Source organism: Atta colombica, unplaced genomic scaffold, assembly GCF_001594045.1.
Source record: "Atta colombica isolate Treedump-2 unplaced genomic scaffold, Acol1.0 scaffold1, whole genome shotgun sequence".
In the NCBI taxonomy this organism is placed as follows: Eukaryota; Metazoa; Arthropoda; class Insecta; order Hymenoptera; family Formicidae; genus Atta; species Atta colombica.
In genome coordinates, this window is record NW_017259183.1 from 4073424 (window position 1) to 4093310 (window position 19887).

General features: G+C 34.1%; 1 protein-coding gene across 1 annotated transcript in view; it reads right to left on the reverse strand.

Moving 5' to 3' along the window:
• LOC108687702 overlaps nt 1-746 on the reverse strand; it is a 96667-nt gene extending 95921 nt beyond the window's left edge. Inside the window, exon 1 of the mRNA XM_018193653.1 lies at nt 521-746. Within this exon, the coding sequence (XP_018049142.1) occupies nt 521-746 (226 nt within the window). The remainder of the gene's footprint in view (nt 1-520) is intronic.
• Nucleotides 747-19887: the final 19141 nt, after the last annotated feature.

The window sequence follows — 19887 nt, forward strand, 5'->3', positions numbered from 1 at the left end:
AATATATACGTTTGATATGTTAATCGTAATTGATTTCTAATCTTAGAATTATTGTGTTTTGAAATGACAAGGTCATTAAAATGATATCTTTAATATATATTTAATATGTATTAAATTATAATTAAAGATTGAAATTTGCCATATTCCTATTTTTGTGTAGTAAAAGTTTATTATAGAAAGCCTTTTTTTGTTTCTTTCTTTGATTTCTTGTTATAAGATCATCTTTAAGAAAATCCTGATATCTCATATTGTAAGAACTGTTTTTTAATTAACAAAACTAGTAATTATTTGATAAAAACTTTCACATACAATAAAATATAATTATCATCGATTGCTAACTTTTAACAATAAAACTTCCATAAATTTAATATAAAAAAAAGAAGTTGAAGTTACAAATTAAATAAATCACAAGCCATTAAAAAATCTTACGTTAGTCACACTTTTGTGTGTGTGTGTGTGTGTGTGTGTATGTGTAATATGTTATATATATATATATATATATCATGCAGGCTCAGCTTACCACAGTAATGGACCAAAATATGAAGAGTTCCAGCATGGATGCGGCTGTCGCACCAGGAAGCGGTGTCGACCTGCGGCTCGAAGAGGGAGAGATCGAGACCCTCCATATCGCTCTCGCCGCAGGAATCGCTCAGGGGCTCAAAATTGTTCCCGTTAGTCCCCTCATCCTCGGTCCCCAATTCCTCGGAAAGATTCTCGCCACCGCCTGCGCGGCATCGAGACGTCATTTTCGGTTGAATACTCTTTCTCGCGCGAAAACCGCAAAGTCCTCCTCGCCGCTCGCGCTGTCCGCTTAATAAGACAGGCAATACATGCGCTTGGTAAAACGCCGAACTTTTCTCACGGAGATATATCTCTCGTGCAGCATCAATTCTTCCACAGATTCTTCGTCCCTTCGTCGTGAAACCCCGCGTCCTCACACACCTTCTCGCACTGCGAGTCTCATCTTTTCATTTCACGGTAACTCGCATTCGTTCATCTGGGGAGAATCGGTTGAATATTTCACGTGTTGGAAATGTGATGTTCCTTCCTTCGTCATATGATGTGAGATATACAAAGTATCCTACATCTTCGCATAAAATCTTAACAATAGATTTTTCGAATCAAAATTAAATTCAATTTTTTTCTTCTTTGATAAAAGATTCAATAAAATTTAACGAAAATTATAGTCCAAATCCATCATAATTAATACAAGAAAATATTTCATATAGAAAATTTAACCTTGAATTTATTAAAAAATATATCATTATATAATATATAACATTTGGACGCAACAAAGGTAAGATACTACTGTACAAAAGATTTCTCTCAGAAAGGAAAGACACAAGAAAAGAGAAACATAATTATCGCTGATTAAATTAGTTTCTCGCACCGCGTTCATCCTTTACACTAATCCGCGTTCCACTATTCAGAATTTACTAGACTTTTTTCGAAGACCAAAAGGATATTTTATACGTTTGTATAAAGTATAAAGTATGTATACGATAATTCTTTCCAGGCGGAACATAAAATATCAGTGTGAGTTTTAATCAGGCGTTCGTTTTTAATGGCTTTCATAAATTAGCCCCACGCCAGACTAATAACCATCATAATAACTCCCACCGACGCGCACTGCCGATTTTTTCCATAAGTCATGCGTTCTACCATCATAATTAGGCTCAGCTTCTAATTACTTGCCGACTGAAAGCAAGAAGACGGAACAGGAATCTAAAATTGATCGATTTTAATCTACGATTTTAAACTGCTGTTGACATGACACGTTTAATATGAGCTATAAAGTATGAAGCATTATAAAGCATAAATAAATGTGAGATTAATAACTAACTTTTGTTCCATAACATCAATTTTTATACTTATTCAGAATTATTAAAAGCTACTTAAATCACACACAGAAATTATCTTTAAAAAATTAAATGTAAAATATCATGTGTGTAGATATATTTTTTAAAAATTTTAATAATTTTTCTTTGTTACTTTAAAATGTATTAATTAGCAAGTGTATTTTTCAAGAATATTTTTTTGTATACAAAATATGTAATTTTCTAAAATATATCATTATATATGTCATTGAAAAAATTAAGTTTTCTTATTGTAAAATTAAAAATTTTACAATTTCAAACTTAACAAGATAATACTTGCTGAGCCGCCTTAGGAGGTCTCTATTTAATTAAGCGAGCTTATAATTAATTGCGTGTTGCCTGTCCATCTCTTGTACGACTCGTTGAAGAAAAGTTGTAAGATAATCATGAAAGTCATATACCAAATAGAAAAGTTGCTGCAAATAATAAATTGTTCATTTTTTGCAGCAATATTAATAATTTATCTCGATATTAATAAAACAGCAAAGTATAATTAACTCTCACTATGTATCCGTTTTTTTTTTAGTACCAATAAAGTGTATATCGTTAATGTCCAGCGTGTTTTTTTAATGGATTAAATGGTTCAAAAATATTATATAAAAAATTCATGTAGTTTCTTTAGCTATTCCAAATGAAAGATTTATACATAATTTCACAAATTTAAATATTTTATTTTTGTAAATATATATCAACATGCGAGTATAATAGTGTGTACTTTCAAAAATTTGCAACTTTTGAGCAAATCAGTAAAATCCCATCATTAAAAATGGAAAAATGGAAATTGAAGGTATATGTTTTAATAAAAAAATATGCCAACACATTTTTTTTTATTAAAATGCTTAAGTTTGGGATATGAAATCTTACAATTTTGAAACCTCTAAAAATAAGCGTTCGTGAAAAAATAATATTAAACTTAAAAAAATTCATTTTTTATTCAAAATCTATAATCTCATACACTTTCATAAATAAAAAAATACATATATAAATGTAAGAGAACGAAGAAATCGTAACACCTGTTTTGCAGGGCAATTTATCTTTATTCTAACACTGAATAAACACTTTTTCGTTATATGTATGTATTTTATTTATAAAAATAATAAAATAAGAAATACGAGACAAATTCTTTTCTTATTTTTATGACAAATATGCGTTGAGTATAAATGGGGGGGATCTATCTTATCGTACGCGTTTTTGATTGTTTGTTACTCAACGAGAGAATAACGCAAGTCGGATTTTCACGAGCATTTTCCGTCACGAGCTTTTTTAGGTGCAGAACAACGCTTGTATTACTCTTGTTTTTAAGATATTCATGAATTTAAAAATTGCCTGGACAAAAATGACCCCCGTATACACAGTGAGGGTAAAGAATGTATTAATTTTTCGTCAAAGATCTATTTTAAATTCATAACAGAACATGTTGTAATAATCAAATGAAAAATAATTTTTTCTTCACAAGAAGCATCAAATATTATTTTACCAATCTTTAAAATAAATTTGAAATTATTAGGTGTACAACTTTGCTTCCACCGTTTTCCTATAGATGGCTTTAGCGGTAAGTGGTGGTCGAAATAAATAGATCATAGACGTCATACAATAAACTTGGGCATCTGTCAACATAACCCCATAGAAACATTAATCGATTTGTGTCTGCATCATAAAGTTATTCTCGATTGAAAATGTCAGTTTACGAGCCACGTTCTCGTCATTTGCGGGAGGTTTTAATTTTTTGCTTCAATATGAAGAAATCTGCGGCTGAGGCTCATCGAATGCTCTCAAATACTTATGGTGAGGCCGCTATTAGTGAAAGAACGTGTCGTGAGTGGTTTCAACGCTTCAAGAACGGTGATTTTGACCTCCAAGGTCATGCTCTGTATTTGGTGGGACCAGCTCGGCGTAGTGTATTATGAACTGTTAAAACCGACTGAAACAATCACAGGCGATCGGTATCGAACGCAATTGATGCGTTTGAGCCGAGCATTGAAAGACAATACAACGAGACTACGGCCGCAATACAACGAGAGACACGATAAAGTGATTTTGCAGCATGACAATGCTCGACCCCATGTTGGTCAAGACATACTTGGAAACGTTGAAATGGGAAGTCCTACCCCACCTGCCGTATTCTCCAGACGTTGCTCCCTCTGACTATCACTTGTTTCGATCAATGCACGGCCTGGCTGACCAGCACTTCCGGTCTTATGAAGAAATAAAAAATTGGATCGATTCGTGGATAGCCTCAAAAGATGACCAGTTTTTTCGACGCGGGATTCGTACGCTACCCGAAAGATGGGAGAAAGTAGTGGCCAGCGATGGACAATACTTTGAATCGTAAATGTATAACCAGGTTTTTACAATAAAGCCTCGAATTTCGGAAAAAAAACGGCGGAAGCAAAGTTATACACCTAATATATTGAAAATTTTATGACTATATTAGAAAGAATCAAAAAGCAAAAAATAAATAAAAATGTTTTGTTAAGCGATAATTGCCGTAACATAAGTGATATAGAATTAAGACATTGAGATGTATGTATCAATTAATTGAGACACACAGGCGCGACAGCTTCGAATCTGTAATTTTCGATCTGGTCTACTTGTATGAATTCACTGAGCGTGACAAAGTTGTTCGTAAGGAGTCTACCGTATCAAAAGCGCGCGAGAAGGAAAGCGGGACCGTCGCGCATTCTCTCGGTGCTCGCTTTCTCGGGCAAGCGGCCAGCCTGTGCCAACCTGTCATTACGAATCTTTCAAGTTCAAGAGCACGATGAAGGAACTCACTTTCTCACTGTCATCCGCTGATTACGAGATGTATACAGAAACAAGAGACACACAGTGTTCGTGTGCTTAAATCTTTTACTTTTTAATATATTTCTCACTTGATATAAATATGTTTTATTACAAATTTTTAATTTTATTAATTTTCAGATTTTATTAACTTTCATTAATATTTCATTTTATTATCAAATTATTATTATTTTATTAATCTTTTCAAATTCACAATATTCAGTGCATAAATATTATAATTTTTATTATATGTGTAAAACTCTTTCTCAACAATATTAAACTGTGGATGTGTGAACGTTTCTCTACGAAACAATCGAAACAGGCTGATACGAGACCGAAAAGGTTAAGCAGGAATAAGACATTAATTATCTCGTGGTTTTCGCGCGCCAGATAAATTATGACACTGGTGTTCCGCTATCTCTCTCTCTTCAGTACCGATAAATTATTTACACGTATTTACGCGATGCAACTTCCCGAGAGAAGGACTCGCGGATAAAAGCGAAAAAACCAGTTTCACGAAAAAAAAAAAGAGGAAAATATTAACGATGCTGACATAAAGGATTCGCATACCAACCGAAATACCAACGTATTTATATCCGACAAACTTCTAATACGCAATCGTTAGTCATACGTAAGGAACATGCCCGGTTCAGTCTGCAAATCGTTCTCGTATAATGCCATTAACTCGTTTTCACGAAGTAAGTTGTGGCAATCAGGATGTTTCGTGAGATTATTAAATTACTACATCACGTATAACTTTTGCAAAGAGAATAAAATGTATTTCTCTTTTAATCCCTCTTTTCACAAATGGAGTTTTGTTTAAAACAAAGTTTGTATTCTAAGAAAAATAAACGTAATATTCATTTAGCAATTAGTTCTAACAATAAGATGAAAAATTTGAAAGTATTTAGAAATATAAAAATTATACTTTTGAGTTACAAAGTCTTCATTTATGTTATAAAAAAAATGTTTTCTCAAAATATTCACAAGGTAAATAATATACAGTGTATACATTAAAAAAAAAAAATCTTTTTTAGAGATGGTTTAATACTATAAGACAAAACATAAATAATAAAGAGCATATATAGCCATAACGCAATTTGTCTTTAGCGAAAATTGTATATTTAAAATTTTTAATATAATAAAGTAGTTTCGGTCAAATCTTGATCATCATCAGTACAATAAGAATATTATAAACGATTACAGACATTATAAAAAATGTTAACAAAAATTGTGTCAGTGTTTGTATTCGCTATTCCAGAATTAACGGTGACACACGAAGAAAAATAATTGAGAGATTTTTACCTTAGAAGACTAAAGTAAAAATATTCTGGCTATTTTTATCGAATTTGTGATGAATTTTATTTGCCTAAAAGTAAAAATACCGGAGATTTAAGATAGAAAGTATATTATGATTATAGTACATCATTTCAAGTGACTATTATCTTATAGTAAGATAAATCATACTAGTAAAGTAAATTATACTTACACTAAAGTAAATAATCATACTGTTTTCAAGATTGATGAACACAGCCAACTCTCAGAACTTTTATACGTAGATATATTTTTTACTACGCAGTAAAGTAAATTCTGTCAATGCCAAAGAAAAAAATATTCGTTGATAAAGTAAATTCTATTACTGAGATGTCTGATAAGTTATAAATTTATTTTTCATATATTAGAAATGTAAAGAAAATTTTACATAAATAGGGACGTATGCCTGTATGAATTTGATAATTCCATAAAGTTTACTAAAATTCTAGCGTATATTACTGTACATTTTTCTCCGTGCATGAAATTATATTCGCTTATGAAATATTGCGGAAAAGTTCTTTTATATAAGCGGATGTAATTTTACGTCACCGTCAATTCTGAAATAGCGAATACACACACTCGAATAATTTTTGTTTACATCTTATATAATTTCTGTAACATCGCATTTATAATATTCTTATTCTACTGATGATGGTCAAAACTGACTGAAACGTCTACTTAAAAATTTTAAATATACGACTTTCGCTGATGACATCTTGCGTTGTGACTGCATGATTCTTATTATTTTATACAAAAATGTATACGTAATAGCCACTTCTTAATTGATTAAAAATGAATCATTAATAAAGAATTAACAGATCAGACATTGTTGCTGAAAAAAAAATTAATTAATGAGAAAATTTAACGTTCAATTAAAAAATTAAAAATACTTGTAACAAATTTCATATTCAAGCGTATGTCATGTTTAATAATGCTATTTATTTAATGACAGCTGTCACAAATTTAGTATTAATAGTAGCTACAATGCAAAAAGCAAAAGAAAAATGAAAGAAATGCCTGTTGCCTATTTCCGGGCTAAATTTGGTTGTTCGACGCAATCGACGCAATCAACCTCGAGCATTCTTCGATCATGATCGATTATCGATCATCCGTAATTTGCAGAAACAACGCGTTGTTTCCGCAGACGTGCGTGCGTCGATCGCGCCCAAATTTATTGCGTGTGTGCATGCGTGTGGCGGAGATCAAGATCACGCTTCGTTCAGCGATCGGACCGAAGATCACGGCGCGTGAACTGGTTTCGCGCGCGAGAGTATATCGGACGAACGCGCGCGTGCACGCACGAAGAGCAAAGATGGCAAGGAAGGAGAGAAAGACGAAAGCGAGCAAGTGAGAAAGAAAGGAAAAGAAGAGGAAAAGGAAAGCGAGCCGAGAGGTCGTTCGCATCCAGAGTTCGAAGTTGGCAGGCGAACGTGTAATCGCGTTTCGTGACTACGACGTAGAATTCGTTGCCCTGTGCCCTTTCCTACCTCTTGCCTTGTAACTTGCACGAGGACAAAAAAGAGAAGGGCACGACGGAAAGAAAAATTACCAGATTGCACGAGATTTTTCGCGAGAGCGTAGTCGAAAAGCAGGGAAATTATAATCGAAACGGAAAGATCCTTTCAAAGATTTAATGTAGTTTAATATAACAATTAATCGTAGGGAAATTAAATACTGCGTCATAATTTTCTTTCGTATCATTATATTTGTTGAACGCGGAATATGGATAGTAGAAAACGGATACTCGCATCAGGAAACATATTGCGCAGACGAGAACGTTAATATGCGTGCAATAGTAAAATTGTCTTCGGCTTTCAAGGATTCAATTATGGGCGATTTTCCCGTAAATTGTTGCGGCTGAGCGTTACACCGCGCAAAAACCACCTGTGAATGATTTTCTCTCGCGTCTCGGTGATTGACACATTTTGACCTAACGATCTTCTAGCAATTTGCCTTCTTGGCGGTTGACTGTTGCGAAGTTAATAATGGAAGCTTGTCGGAATATTTTCTTCGTTCAGCACGATTCAGCAGGTACAGGATCGATGATTGTCATTGGTAATTTGCATTAACATCTCTTTAAAACGTCAGACGAAAATTATCGTATCCTTGATCCGTTATATAACGTGCGAATAAACAACCTCCAGCCATAGGACAAACATAGCTCTCTATAATTTTAGGTGTGCTACGTCTTCAAATTATCTCATTACAGAGAATATTGCTTAGCAAATAGCGAAGTCTATGCAAAACGTAGTTACAGCAAAGTGGTAATCTCCAATTTATACTATACATAATAATTTATGCACAAACTTCAACGAAAAGTAATTTCATTACTCGCTTTCTATATTTTTTATGAACATAACGTAATTAAAATTCAATGACTTTTTGCATTCGTCCGTGAAAATCTAGGAATCTTTTATACTTTCCCCTGCTCATTGGATATTTCCTAATTGTATAATTTCATTTGTTTGTAACTCATTCTTTTAGCAACTTTCTTTAAAAAAGACCAATATAAATAATAGGATATCCGATATACCTTATACGAGAACGTAACCATCACTGGCTGCAGGTGCATCGACGAGACGCTACATTGCGGCTCCGAATCGACCCGTGTCATAAAAAGGCCGGCTCGTAAAGTCGGAACAGAGAAAGGATGCCGCTAGAAGACATCCATAGCAATCGATGTGTCCTCCGGATTTAAACGCGAGAACGAGGCGAACCTTGACGTTTCACAGAGGTCATGGAAGAGAAGGCGGCCACGAGGATCCGCTGGCGCACGAGAGTGATCTCGAGCCATCGAGGGAGAGCATCTGGACCGTGTGGTTCCGGCTACCATGAGAAACTTATAGTTGCTTACTCACGGCGAAAGCCGAAGAGAAAAGAACCGACGAGGAAGAGGAGGAAGAGAAAGAGGAGGAAAGAGGCAGAAGTGCCTACTTACGACAGCCACGATCTCATCCCCTCGTAAACATCGGACGGCAGGACGGCTCCTGGGAATCCGCGCGCGGCGAGAACAAGGATACCAGGTGCAGCGGTACCGATAACGACCGACTGCGGGAGGCAGTGCGTAACGCCACCACCGAGGAGATCTCCAGCATTCCCGCCATTTTTCCCGCCGCCGCGCCGCGGATAGCCGTGGATAGCAAGCCTGGCATAATTGCCTCAAACTTTATGGATAATTGAGCGAACAGACGTGCGTCGAGACACGCGTTATTAATTACGTACGCGCGACCGTGGCGTTACCGCTAATGATGCCCGTGGTACCACCCGTGGAATGGCGAATGAAATTAAATCCTTGAGAGGATGTTGATGGAAGGCCTTGATTATTCGAGCTATGATGATCTTCGGATCTTCACAGTCTTCCAAAATCTAGTCTCGTCTCTGCGGGAGAATTTAAAAGCAAACTATTTAAAAGTAAAATCATTTAGAAATAATTAAAACGAAAGTAATTAAAACTCGTGCAATTGTGGCCTCGTCCTGGCGTGGGATGAGAGCATCAATGAATGCTGCATCAAAGCATTCAAAATCATACTTATTTGCGTGATCACATAGAACAATATAATTACATTATCATTTTCACTATTTATTTTTCATTATTATTATTTTCCAATTTCCGTGATTATCCAAATTATTAACACGTTTCGATTTAACATACTATATATTGTACGTGGTGTAAATAGAAATTTGCGCCGCGTGAAAATTTTCCTGAGAAACAACTAATTAAACATACACGCTCGCATACACGGGTAGAGAAAGCAAAGTATCTTAGATGTATAATAATATAGTACGCAATGACTTTGGATTTACTCAAGTGCGCCACCGCCGCGTAGATAATACTAATTTAAATTCGCAAGAGCGCTTTCTACAAAAGACGCGTTACGCGTCTAAATGTAAGTCGGTTATGCGGTCTGTGCCCCAAGGAGAATGCGAGCGCTGATGTTATGTTGTATATAGTGTAGGAGGAAGAGACAAAAGTCGAGAAAGAGGAAAGGAGAGAAACAAGCAGGCGAGATCGAATCAGCTGAGAGGAAAACTGCCTTCTGGTGAATTCAACAGAGTGCTTTCTTAAAATCAAGAATACGAGGAGGATTTGTCAGAGACGAGGCCGAGGATGCTGCACTTTGTTGCTTGAAGAACATAGCTCGAAAAATTGTTCTAATAAATTAGAAATTGATAAAATCGTACAATGAGATTTATGAGATTAAATTGTATAATTTCTTACATTAATCAAAAATAAATTTTTTATTGCACGTAGATATGCAAGTAATAATTTAATATGTGGAGTTTACTCTTATTTTCTAAATTACAAAGAAAAAGTCTCTAATCGAGTCTTTTAATAAGCATTAATAATAGATTCTATGAGAACGACAAAAGATTTTCTCGAAGAAACAATATAAAACATAATTATAAAATCATTTGCTGTAAAAGAAGTAATAGACACAGTGTGAAAAATCGGCGCAGCTTTATGGAGAATAATTGGATACTGTATGTTCAAATTAATGAATAACTTATGGTTTCTCCATCGACAATAATTGATTTTCGATATTTGACGAATGAGAATAATTGTAAACACAAGAAAGTAATCAGAACGTTTCTATAATTTTGTCGTGAGAACACAACATTGAAGAACGTTTTACGAAATTCGATGTCTTGCCAAACGAGAACATTAGCACACAAAAAAATGAATTCTTAAAGAAATGCATAAATGCTTAATCCAAGAATATTTTATGCTTAGAATAGCGCCAAGAATAAATAATTTCCGATTAACAATAAATTATTAAGTAACATAAAATAAATTTTATTCTTAGTTCAAAATAAATTTTATTACAATAAAAGAATAAAGTTGCACTCGTTCAAAACTAAATATGCTTATATTATAATAGCATTATTTTTTCTTCAACAATGATACCTTTTGTAAATTTATTTCAAACCTTCAGAATATTTTTTACTTCAAGATGACAGAAACCAATGCTGCAGTAAGTGACAATAGCTTTATAAATGAAGTATCACATTTATAGAGCATGCCTCCTAATGTGCACAGGATACAAGTTCCTAAGGAAAAACTGAATATTAAACTTGGATTATACCCTCTACCAATGTAGCTCAAAGACAAGTGAAATGCTGAAACCGTTCTACCAACCTCCGTTACAGCTATATAGCAAATAAGGATGCAAACAGATGGTCAACCTCGTCACAATGAAGTAGAGAACGCTGGCTACATAAACAGGCGGATCCGCCGCGATGGATTCATTGCTCATCTCATCCATTTAACTGTGGATAGCAGATCCGCAAATCCACCCGTATAGGCCTCTTCGTCACGTGACAAAATCGGCCGGCTGTTAGCGAATCCCCATTTGCAATATAACTGACAGAAACATTAGGACGAGCTGAATATTTCATCCATCCTAGAGTCCTAAATATAACAGAGAAGCGCAATCGCTGTCCCGATTTTTGATTGATTTCGCCATTTTTTCTACAGATAGTCTTCTAGGATTCTAATTTCGATAAGTATCATGATTTTTAAATCTTGATATGTATACTGTAGTTTCCAAAGAGAATTAGTATTTCTTTGTAGTCAGTAGAAACACTACTGTTATAGGAATCGCACTCCGTTTGCGGAATGACAGATGTAAATAGGTCGCCATTTTTTTCTTCAGACGATTAACTATAACCTTTAAATATGTTCGGTTGCGCTTCTCTGTTATATCTAGGACTCTAATCCATCCTTAAAGATTGAATTACATTTAATTACATTTATATGTTCCACGAATGCAACAGTTCTCTCAGAAAATCACTATCAATTCGCTGCACCCAAGCAACTTCCGACATCTTGATATTATTGATGCACACTATTGCCACCTGACGGCGAATTTTCAAATTTGTAATTCTTAATCCAAGAATAAATAGTTCGTAAATAATGCGATTGAGTTTGTTAGAACCATATAATGATTTTAAAAATAAGAATACAATTTTAAGAATAAAATATACTTTGCATAAATCTATTTGATACCAATAGACATTTATAATTGAAGAGAACATTTTATACTTAAATGAAAGTAAATAGCATTCAAGAATAAAAATATACGTGAATTAGGAATTCAATTCTTTTTTCTGTAAGGTTAATCAAAAGCGACAGCGAATAACAACCGAGTAATTTATCCTCTGATGATTGGAAGGGTACATACAATTGGTAGCTTGTGCTACGTGACAGCGTGAACTTAGTATATTCCAAGTTCCATGATGCGAATGACAACGACGACGACGACACTGTTCCTATTCCTGACGCAGTTCCTATTCGCGCGACCACGTCGGGATTTACGGGGAACTCGGGAACTCCGACTGCAGATCAAACGGAAGTCCAAGGATAGCATTATACAGTCAAAGCAGAAGTTTGCAGAGACCTCGGCGTTCTACTCCGGTGCACGGACTATTTCGCTCGTTGATTTTTGCGCTCAATCAAGCAAAAGGAAAGAAATGGAGTCGACCTTCTCATCATTTAGTAGAATTCACGGTGTATGTGAAGCACATGTGTGGATCTTTGTAGAAGATATTTTAAGATCTGTGACGTCTTTCGACGACATACTTACTTGTACAATGAATATAGGCTATTCTATGACTTTATGTATGTCAAACGCGATAATATGTACAATTTTACATAGTATTTTAAATAAGAATAAAACTATAGTACAAAGGAAACGCATCGCATAACTAGCTGAATACTGTCTTAAAAGAATTAAAAAACGAAAAGCAGCATTGAATTATACGTTTTATGTTTTGTGTTTTGTGTTTATGCGAAATCGTGATATAAAAATAAACTGAAGTGTGTGTAAGCATAAGACATTTTTATTATTTTCCGAAGAAAAATATGTAATATTAACAATAAGTATTGACTTTTTTTATAATTATGCTTGGGAAAGTTTTTCTATTTTTTTAAGCATAGTTTATGTACACTTTATATATAGTCATCGTGAAATTACACTATAAAGCTGTTGTTTCTAATAGCAGTATACCAAATAAAACCTTAACAATTGCCAGGGCAAAGACCTGCAAGTTTCTTGCGACATCGATCTTAAAGTCCGACTCGTGCCCGGAGGTTCAAGGGCTTATTACGATCCATCTTACCTTGAGAACCCACGGCGGGCAATTGAAGTTTTCTACGCGGCCATAAAATCACTGTTTCGTTTTCTTCGGAATGACGATCTAGCCTGATATCCCGAATATAATAATGGAATTACCTTTTTCTTTCAGATTTTGTCGTTTCCGTAATGTCGTAATGTCGTAATGTATATTGGAAAATGTAACGAGTATTGAGAAATAATCGGCAACAGAATTTTATCTTATGTGTATTGTATTTTATTTTATGATATATAAATATAAGCATCAACTTAATATAAATTATATACAAAGAATTTTAAGTGTTATTAAAAAATAAATAATTTTATAATTTTCTACATTTGAAAAATATTATTATAAATATATACATATGATTAATATATAAATTTTGAGAAAAACAAATTACTTTCTTTTATACAACAACCTTAAAATTATGTCAAAATTGTTTTAATTATTGTATTCATCGTATCATATATTGAGAAAAAATATGCTAATTTATACAAAATAAATTTATAACCGCAAACATCTAATCTAAAAATTCCGAAGCTTAATAATAGCTTTTGCTCTATGAAAACCAGCACACGATATCGCGTGATGCAAACTTGACGAAGGCGAAGGAGTGAAACGCAAGTTAAGTCGATGTCTATCTAACAGTAAAAGTCCTGCTAGACGACGATAAAACTCAGCGGATTTGCAAGGACAGAGAAAGAGTTTACTCATTCATTTGTCATCAAATCTTGGAAAGCGTATCTTAACAGCCGTATAATTCCTATTCAAATTTTATCTCACGTTTAAATAAATGATGCAAAACAATAACTTGAATATCTTCTAATTCAATTTGTCTGCAATCTAAAAAATGTTAATATTCATAACGCCTCAATGATTAATATATTTTATTTTAAGATTTATATACACACACACACACACACACATATATATATATATATATACATATAAATCTTACAAAAATATATTAATAGAAAAAGATAAAATTTTAAAAGTTTTAATACACAATATGTCTAAATGTAAAATTGCTTTTAAAATTTTTATCTTTTTCATAGCATTACTGCATGAACGTATATTATGAGGAAAGTAGTTATTGTGGAAGATCAAAAATTACGAACTTTAGAAAAAATTAATACCACAAAATAGTCAAAGCGATTTAGTAGTATAATATCACAAAGTACCTGGTGTAAAGCAACACAATTAACGAAACAGCATGCAGTCGGCAAGGGCTCGTAAAAATTCTGCTGTTCGTGCAACAGAAGTTTCAAGCGCTTGCAATTTTCTTCCTCGAGGATAATAGCGTCGCGCCGGACTTTCGCGAGACGCGACTAGAATTTTGAAACGATCGGCAAACAGACGCAGCCCAAATTTAAGCCGAAGCAGCGATGATCGATACTTTTAATTATTCCGGATGATGAGTTATTTATACTTGATTATGTATGTAAAAATTATTTGCCGCGTAAATAATATAATCATGCCAATCACTCTCGCGCGAGCAAAAATATGCATTAAACATGCGTTGCATGTAAATGCGCGTTAATGATGAAAAGAAGATATCCTTCGAAAAGATTATTAATGTAGGAAAAGTGCCCTTTCTTCACTTATGAAGCACGTGATTTTAGCGATTATGGTGTTTATTGATAAGATTTTTCAATATTTCACATTTTGCAAATACTTACGAAATAGATAATAATAATAATACATCAATTAACAAAACACATCTATCACTCGATGTAGATATGATATTAAATTTATCATCAAATAAAAAATGTTAAAATCTTATTAAACATTGTTCGGAAATATTAAGAATATGTGTATAAATTCAAATTAATAAAACTCTTAAAAATAAAACCAATTGGAATGGTAAAAAAATTAAACGTCTTTTAAATTAATCTAATCAATTAATCTTAATTAATTAAATTCGTCATGTGTATAAATGAAATTACAATTAAATGAGATGCTGCGAATCGCTAAGTTGAAATTAGTTAGCTTGAACTGCTGCTGCAACATGGCCCAAGAGTTTAGAATTCATTACTAGTACCGGAAACGTATAGACAGAGTTGCAGAGTTCACCACTAACAATCTGGGTACCTAATCCCAAGATAGCGCAGCTTGTTGCCTCATTCTAAATTATCTCTGTACGTATCATAAAGGAAGAAGGAAAATTCAGTTAACTAACGACCAGACAGCAAACCATTTCTCGATTAACTATCTTATATATATAATCTGACTTCACACGCGTCTCTGTCAATCGTCATTTACCCAACGTCTTGAGATTTCTAACGGATGTTATCTCCACCGATATGAGAATTGAATGAATATAATAAGTCAACGAAAGACGAGATGACACTCTTCACATTTCACACTTATGACTAATATACAGTTACTTGAACACACATGTACACATATACACGTACACAGGAAAAAATGTTTTGTATTTGTATTAGAAACGATCCACTCAAATCCTTATTAAAACTTTGAATTTTTAACATATCCGAATGTTAATTTAACATAATGTGATTGTGTGTTATTTGAATATTTTAAATTTATATTCAACGTTTGTTAATGATAAAATAACACAATTATGAGTAAGCGAACAAATAGCATAAAAATAATGTTTTTAAAACCTAAATTTTAAGATAAATAAATAAAATGTGTCAATAACATATTATAAATGTTAATTTTAATGAAGAAATATGATTGCTTACAAATTTTGTCAGTGTTACATTTTTTGTGTGTAAATTTTTTACATAACATTTGTATTCCTCCTCCTAATGTATGCATGTTATGTGAAATTAAAACACAAATTTCAATATGTCGTTTGATACACTCTGTGTTTTTAATGAAAACTTTTCAATTGCGTATATATGAGACATGTATATGAGATTGGCGTCAGTTACTAGAATTTTGGAATTTCGGTCGCGATGCTATTATCACAGTAAAATTGGATTGCTCCAATTATTCAGCCAAAAATTGTATCAATTGATCCAATCAGTCAATTAAATCAAAGATCACGATCGGAATAATCCCGTCCATAGACTTTCCGCGCTCGAATCCTAGAAGCCTCGATTGCGACTTAGGAACTAGTCTTCGACGACCTCAATTCTATTGGCGAAACTCGATACGCAGCTCGCGAAACGATTCATCGTAGAAGCGTAAAAGCGAACCGTGTCGCATTTCCGCGGATCGTTTATTATCGACCCTACGTCTCTCGAAACGTAAGTATACGGGAAGCATACGAGACGCAAGGTGCCCTTCGACGACGACCTCCGAATATCCTCGTCGACTTTTTCGCGGCTGTCCCTTGCCTTCCACTGTTTCCACTGCGCTGTCGCGCGATCGAGAGATGAATGTTCCTGAAAGAAACTTCGACTGCTCGAGGGCCCTCGACTCACGAATCCGCGCGCGGAGGCATGCCGTCACGTTTTGTAACTCGCGAATCAAATCTCGCGTCGAAATGCTCGGCAAGACCATCATGGAGGATTCTTCTTTCGGAGCAGAAGCCGATCTCTTTCTCGTAAAACTCCGATAAGTAGACTCGTAATACTATCAATATTACAAGTTTCCGAGTCTTACAACTTATAAATTTAACAATTATACTTCTTGTTTTGTGTGTGTGTGTGTGTGTGTGTGTGTGTGTGTGTGCGTGTGCGTGTGCGTGTGTGCGCGCGCGCGCGCGCGCGTGTGTGTGTGTGTGTGTGTGCAGGGTGTCCCGAAAGTTTTTGCCAATCGCTTTTGTGTAGATAGAGCGGACTAAACTGAGTCAAAAAGTCCTCTACTATTTTGCAATTTTCGCAGTAATTAACAAGATATTAATTACTACAAATATTAGTCTTGAATAATTTTTTACTCAAATATTAACTTTATAGAAAAGTTGCAAGAGACAAAAATCATTTATTTTCTTCTCATGAAGTTCTGAGAATTTTTTCAGAATATTTTCAGAACTTTTTAATACTGTATTTTCTCGTATTAAAAATAAGAAAATGCTGTACTAAAAAGTTGATAAAAAATTCTGAAAAAATTCTTAGAGTTTTATGAGAAGAAAATAAATGATTTTTGTCTCTTGCAGTTTTTCTGTAAAGTTCATTTTATTTAGGTTATTTGAGTAAAAAATTCAAGATCAATTGACAATTTTTAGTAATTAATATCTTGTTAACTATTATGACAATTGTAAAATGGTAGAGAACTGTTCGACTCAATTTAGTCCGCTCTATCTACACAAAAGCGATTGGCAAAAACTTTCGGGACATCCTGTATATATATATATATATATACACACCATTGAGATGAAAAGTTAAAATTATAAGAAATCAATTGAAGAATGCCAATGCGCGAGCCATTAATTATCTTAACACCTTTTTATCTTTGATAATATTTTCATTCATATTTATGTATATATTTTTTAGTTTATTCTGATTTAATTGTATATTTTTCCGATATATTATTTGAAAAGCGGAATACGCGAAACATATATGAATAGAAATATTGTAATAAAAGATTCAAGCATCGTTATTCTATCTGATATACTGCAAATATTAAGTTTGAAATCTTTCGCACTGCACGTGTCTGGTTCGTGGATTGCATTAATCTCGTGAGGATTGAATGAAAACTCTGAAAATAAAATATATTCCAATTTCGCGCGATGACATTCGCCGAATTTTCGAGACGAACGATACCGCCGCCGCTCCTTCGCACATTGGAGCACATTCCTTGTGTTACATTTTATGGAACATTTTAACGCGGCAGATTTATATTATGCTTAAGAGAATTTCAACAGAATTTATGTTATGCTTCCGTGTCGTAAATTTAATCATTACGTCATATTTAAATGGAATATTACGTACATATAAATTAAACAGCAATGTTAAAAATCTTTTAAGATTATTTATTTCAAATCGCACTTTTTAATTAAAGCTTCTGCAAATGCAATAAAGGATGAACACGGTCGCAATATTCGAATCGTCAAACGATAAATTATCTCACAATGCAGCTCTCCTATTATTGCTATTCTTCATCTAACTCTTAAAAAAATGTAATACTATAAGTATAAAATTGATTAATAATTGATTACTTATTTTAAACATTAAAGCACGACTGTTAGTACTTTTAATACCTAAATAATTATTTATAATCAATCACTAACCAATATAATATTTACAGTATTAAATTCCTTTAAGGGAATATTTACAAATCTCGTGCTTACCTCCTCCTTTCTATAGACTCGCAATCAGAATCAATGCCGATATAAATAAAAGAATCCTTCCTATGCGAGGAAGTGCACGCTACAAGCAAGACAATCGAATATTGAATGATCGAACTCGCGAATCACTCACTAGAGACGAACGAACACCTGTCTTTCTCCTCGTTTGAAAGGAGAGTGACAGCACACGCACTTGACGTTTTTCTAGATTCGATTCACCTGACTATTCGAAAACCGTCACATTTTCCCGCTAACCATACGAATTGCCGCGCGCGCGCGACGAACTCCCATCACGATAGCTCGTCGCGAACTGACAACGCGGGACAATGTTGGCGGTCGGGGCCGGCCGAGCCTGGCCGGAAACGGCCGAGAACCGGCATCGCGCGCACGACTCGCGAGTGTATTACGTGCGACGACCGACGACCGATTGACGGCCGCGAGGCTGACTATTGATGTTCCCCCGATGCTCTCTGCCAATTCCGCCGGTCGGAAACGGCTTTCCGGGCTTACGGCGCAGCGTGTCTGCGAAACGGAATCGCCACCGCGCCGTCGTCGCCTTTCCTATACTTCACCTTCTATTCTAAAGCGTCGACGACCGGATGAGATCGCAGTATGGATCGGTGTATCACGATTCGAGCTGATCGGAGCTCGAGAGACTCTCCCAACCGCTCTGTGAACAGCGAAACTGCTATGAATTTAACTTCCTCGCGGGATACTCGAGAGTAGTCGAGAGATGTATTATTTCTCTGGAAATATCGAGGATATTGAGTTAGTTTTATGTTGGCTGTATGTATAATATATTTATAAAAAGACCTTTTGGCAATAAAAGAATATTAAATCCTTTTAGCACTTTAAAATATTAACGTGATTAATTATATTGTTTTAAGTTATATATGAATTGTCTTAAACTTAAAATTCGAAAATAAGATTTTAATAAGTAAACAATTTTTGAATAATTTTAGTGTTCTTATAGGCTTCATGACGATGAATTTGATATATTAAAACGATTCCATAAATGCACTGAAATTTAAATAAGTTATAATTTTTTATTCTTGTGCTAGTCTATAGAAAAAAAAAAACATTAACATTTTAAGATGAAAGATTTTATAACAACCGTAATAATACGCGCGAGTATATAAATATCGATGTATTGGTATTTCTCTATTATATTCATATTATAGTTGCCATCAAAATTTTCAAAACTAAAACTTACAGGCTAAAGACTCCGTATATTTCGCTTGAAATGCCGAACGCATATAAAAATGCATATAGGTTAATAAAATTGATCAGAATATTAAACGAACAATTATTTCACATCTAATTAGTACTAATTTAATATAAGAAATGGACCAATCATATACAATCGATTATTCTTCTCAACTGTGATTGGCCAGTTTCTTTATAGAGCTTAAAGATTACTGCAGCCGTTATAAATCAAGATGAATAACGCGGGACAAGAGCCAAAATAAAAAATTTGGAAGATTCTCCGAAACTCTGGACGCCCTAAAAAAGAAGACAATGTCCGAGAAAAAGAGAACGGCATTTATCGATAGATACATTGTTATAGTATTAGAAAATGTATTTTGATATAAATATAAC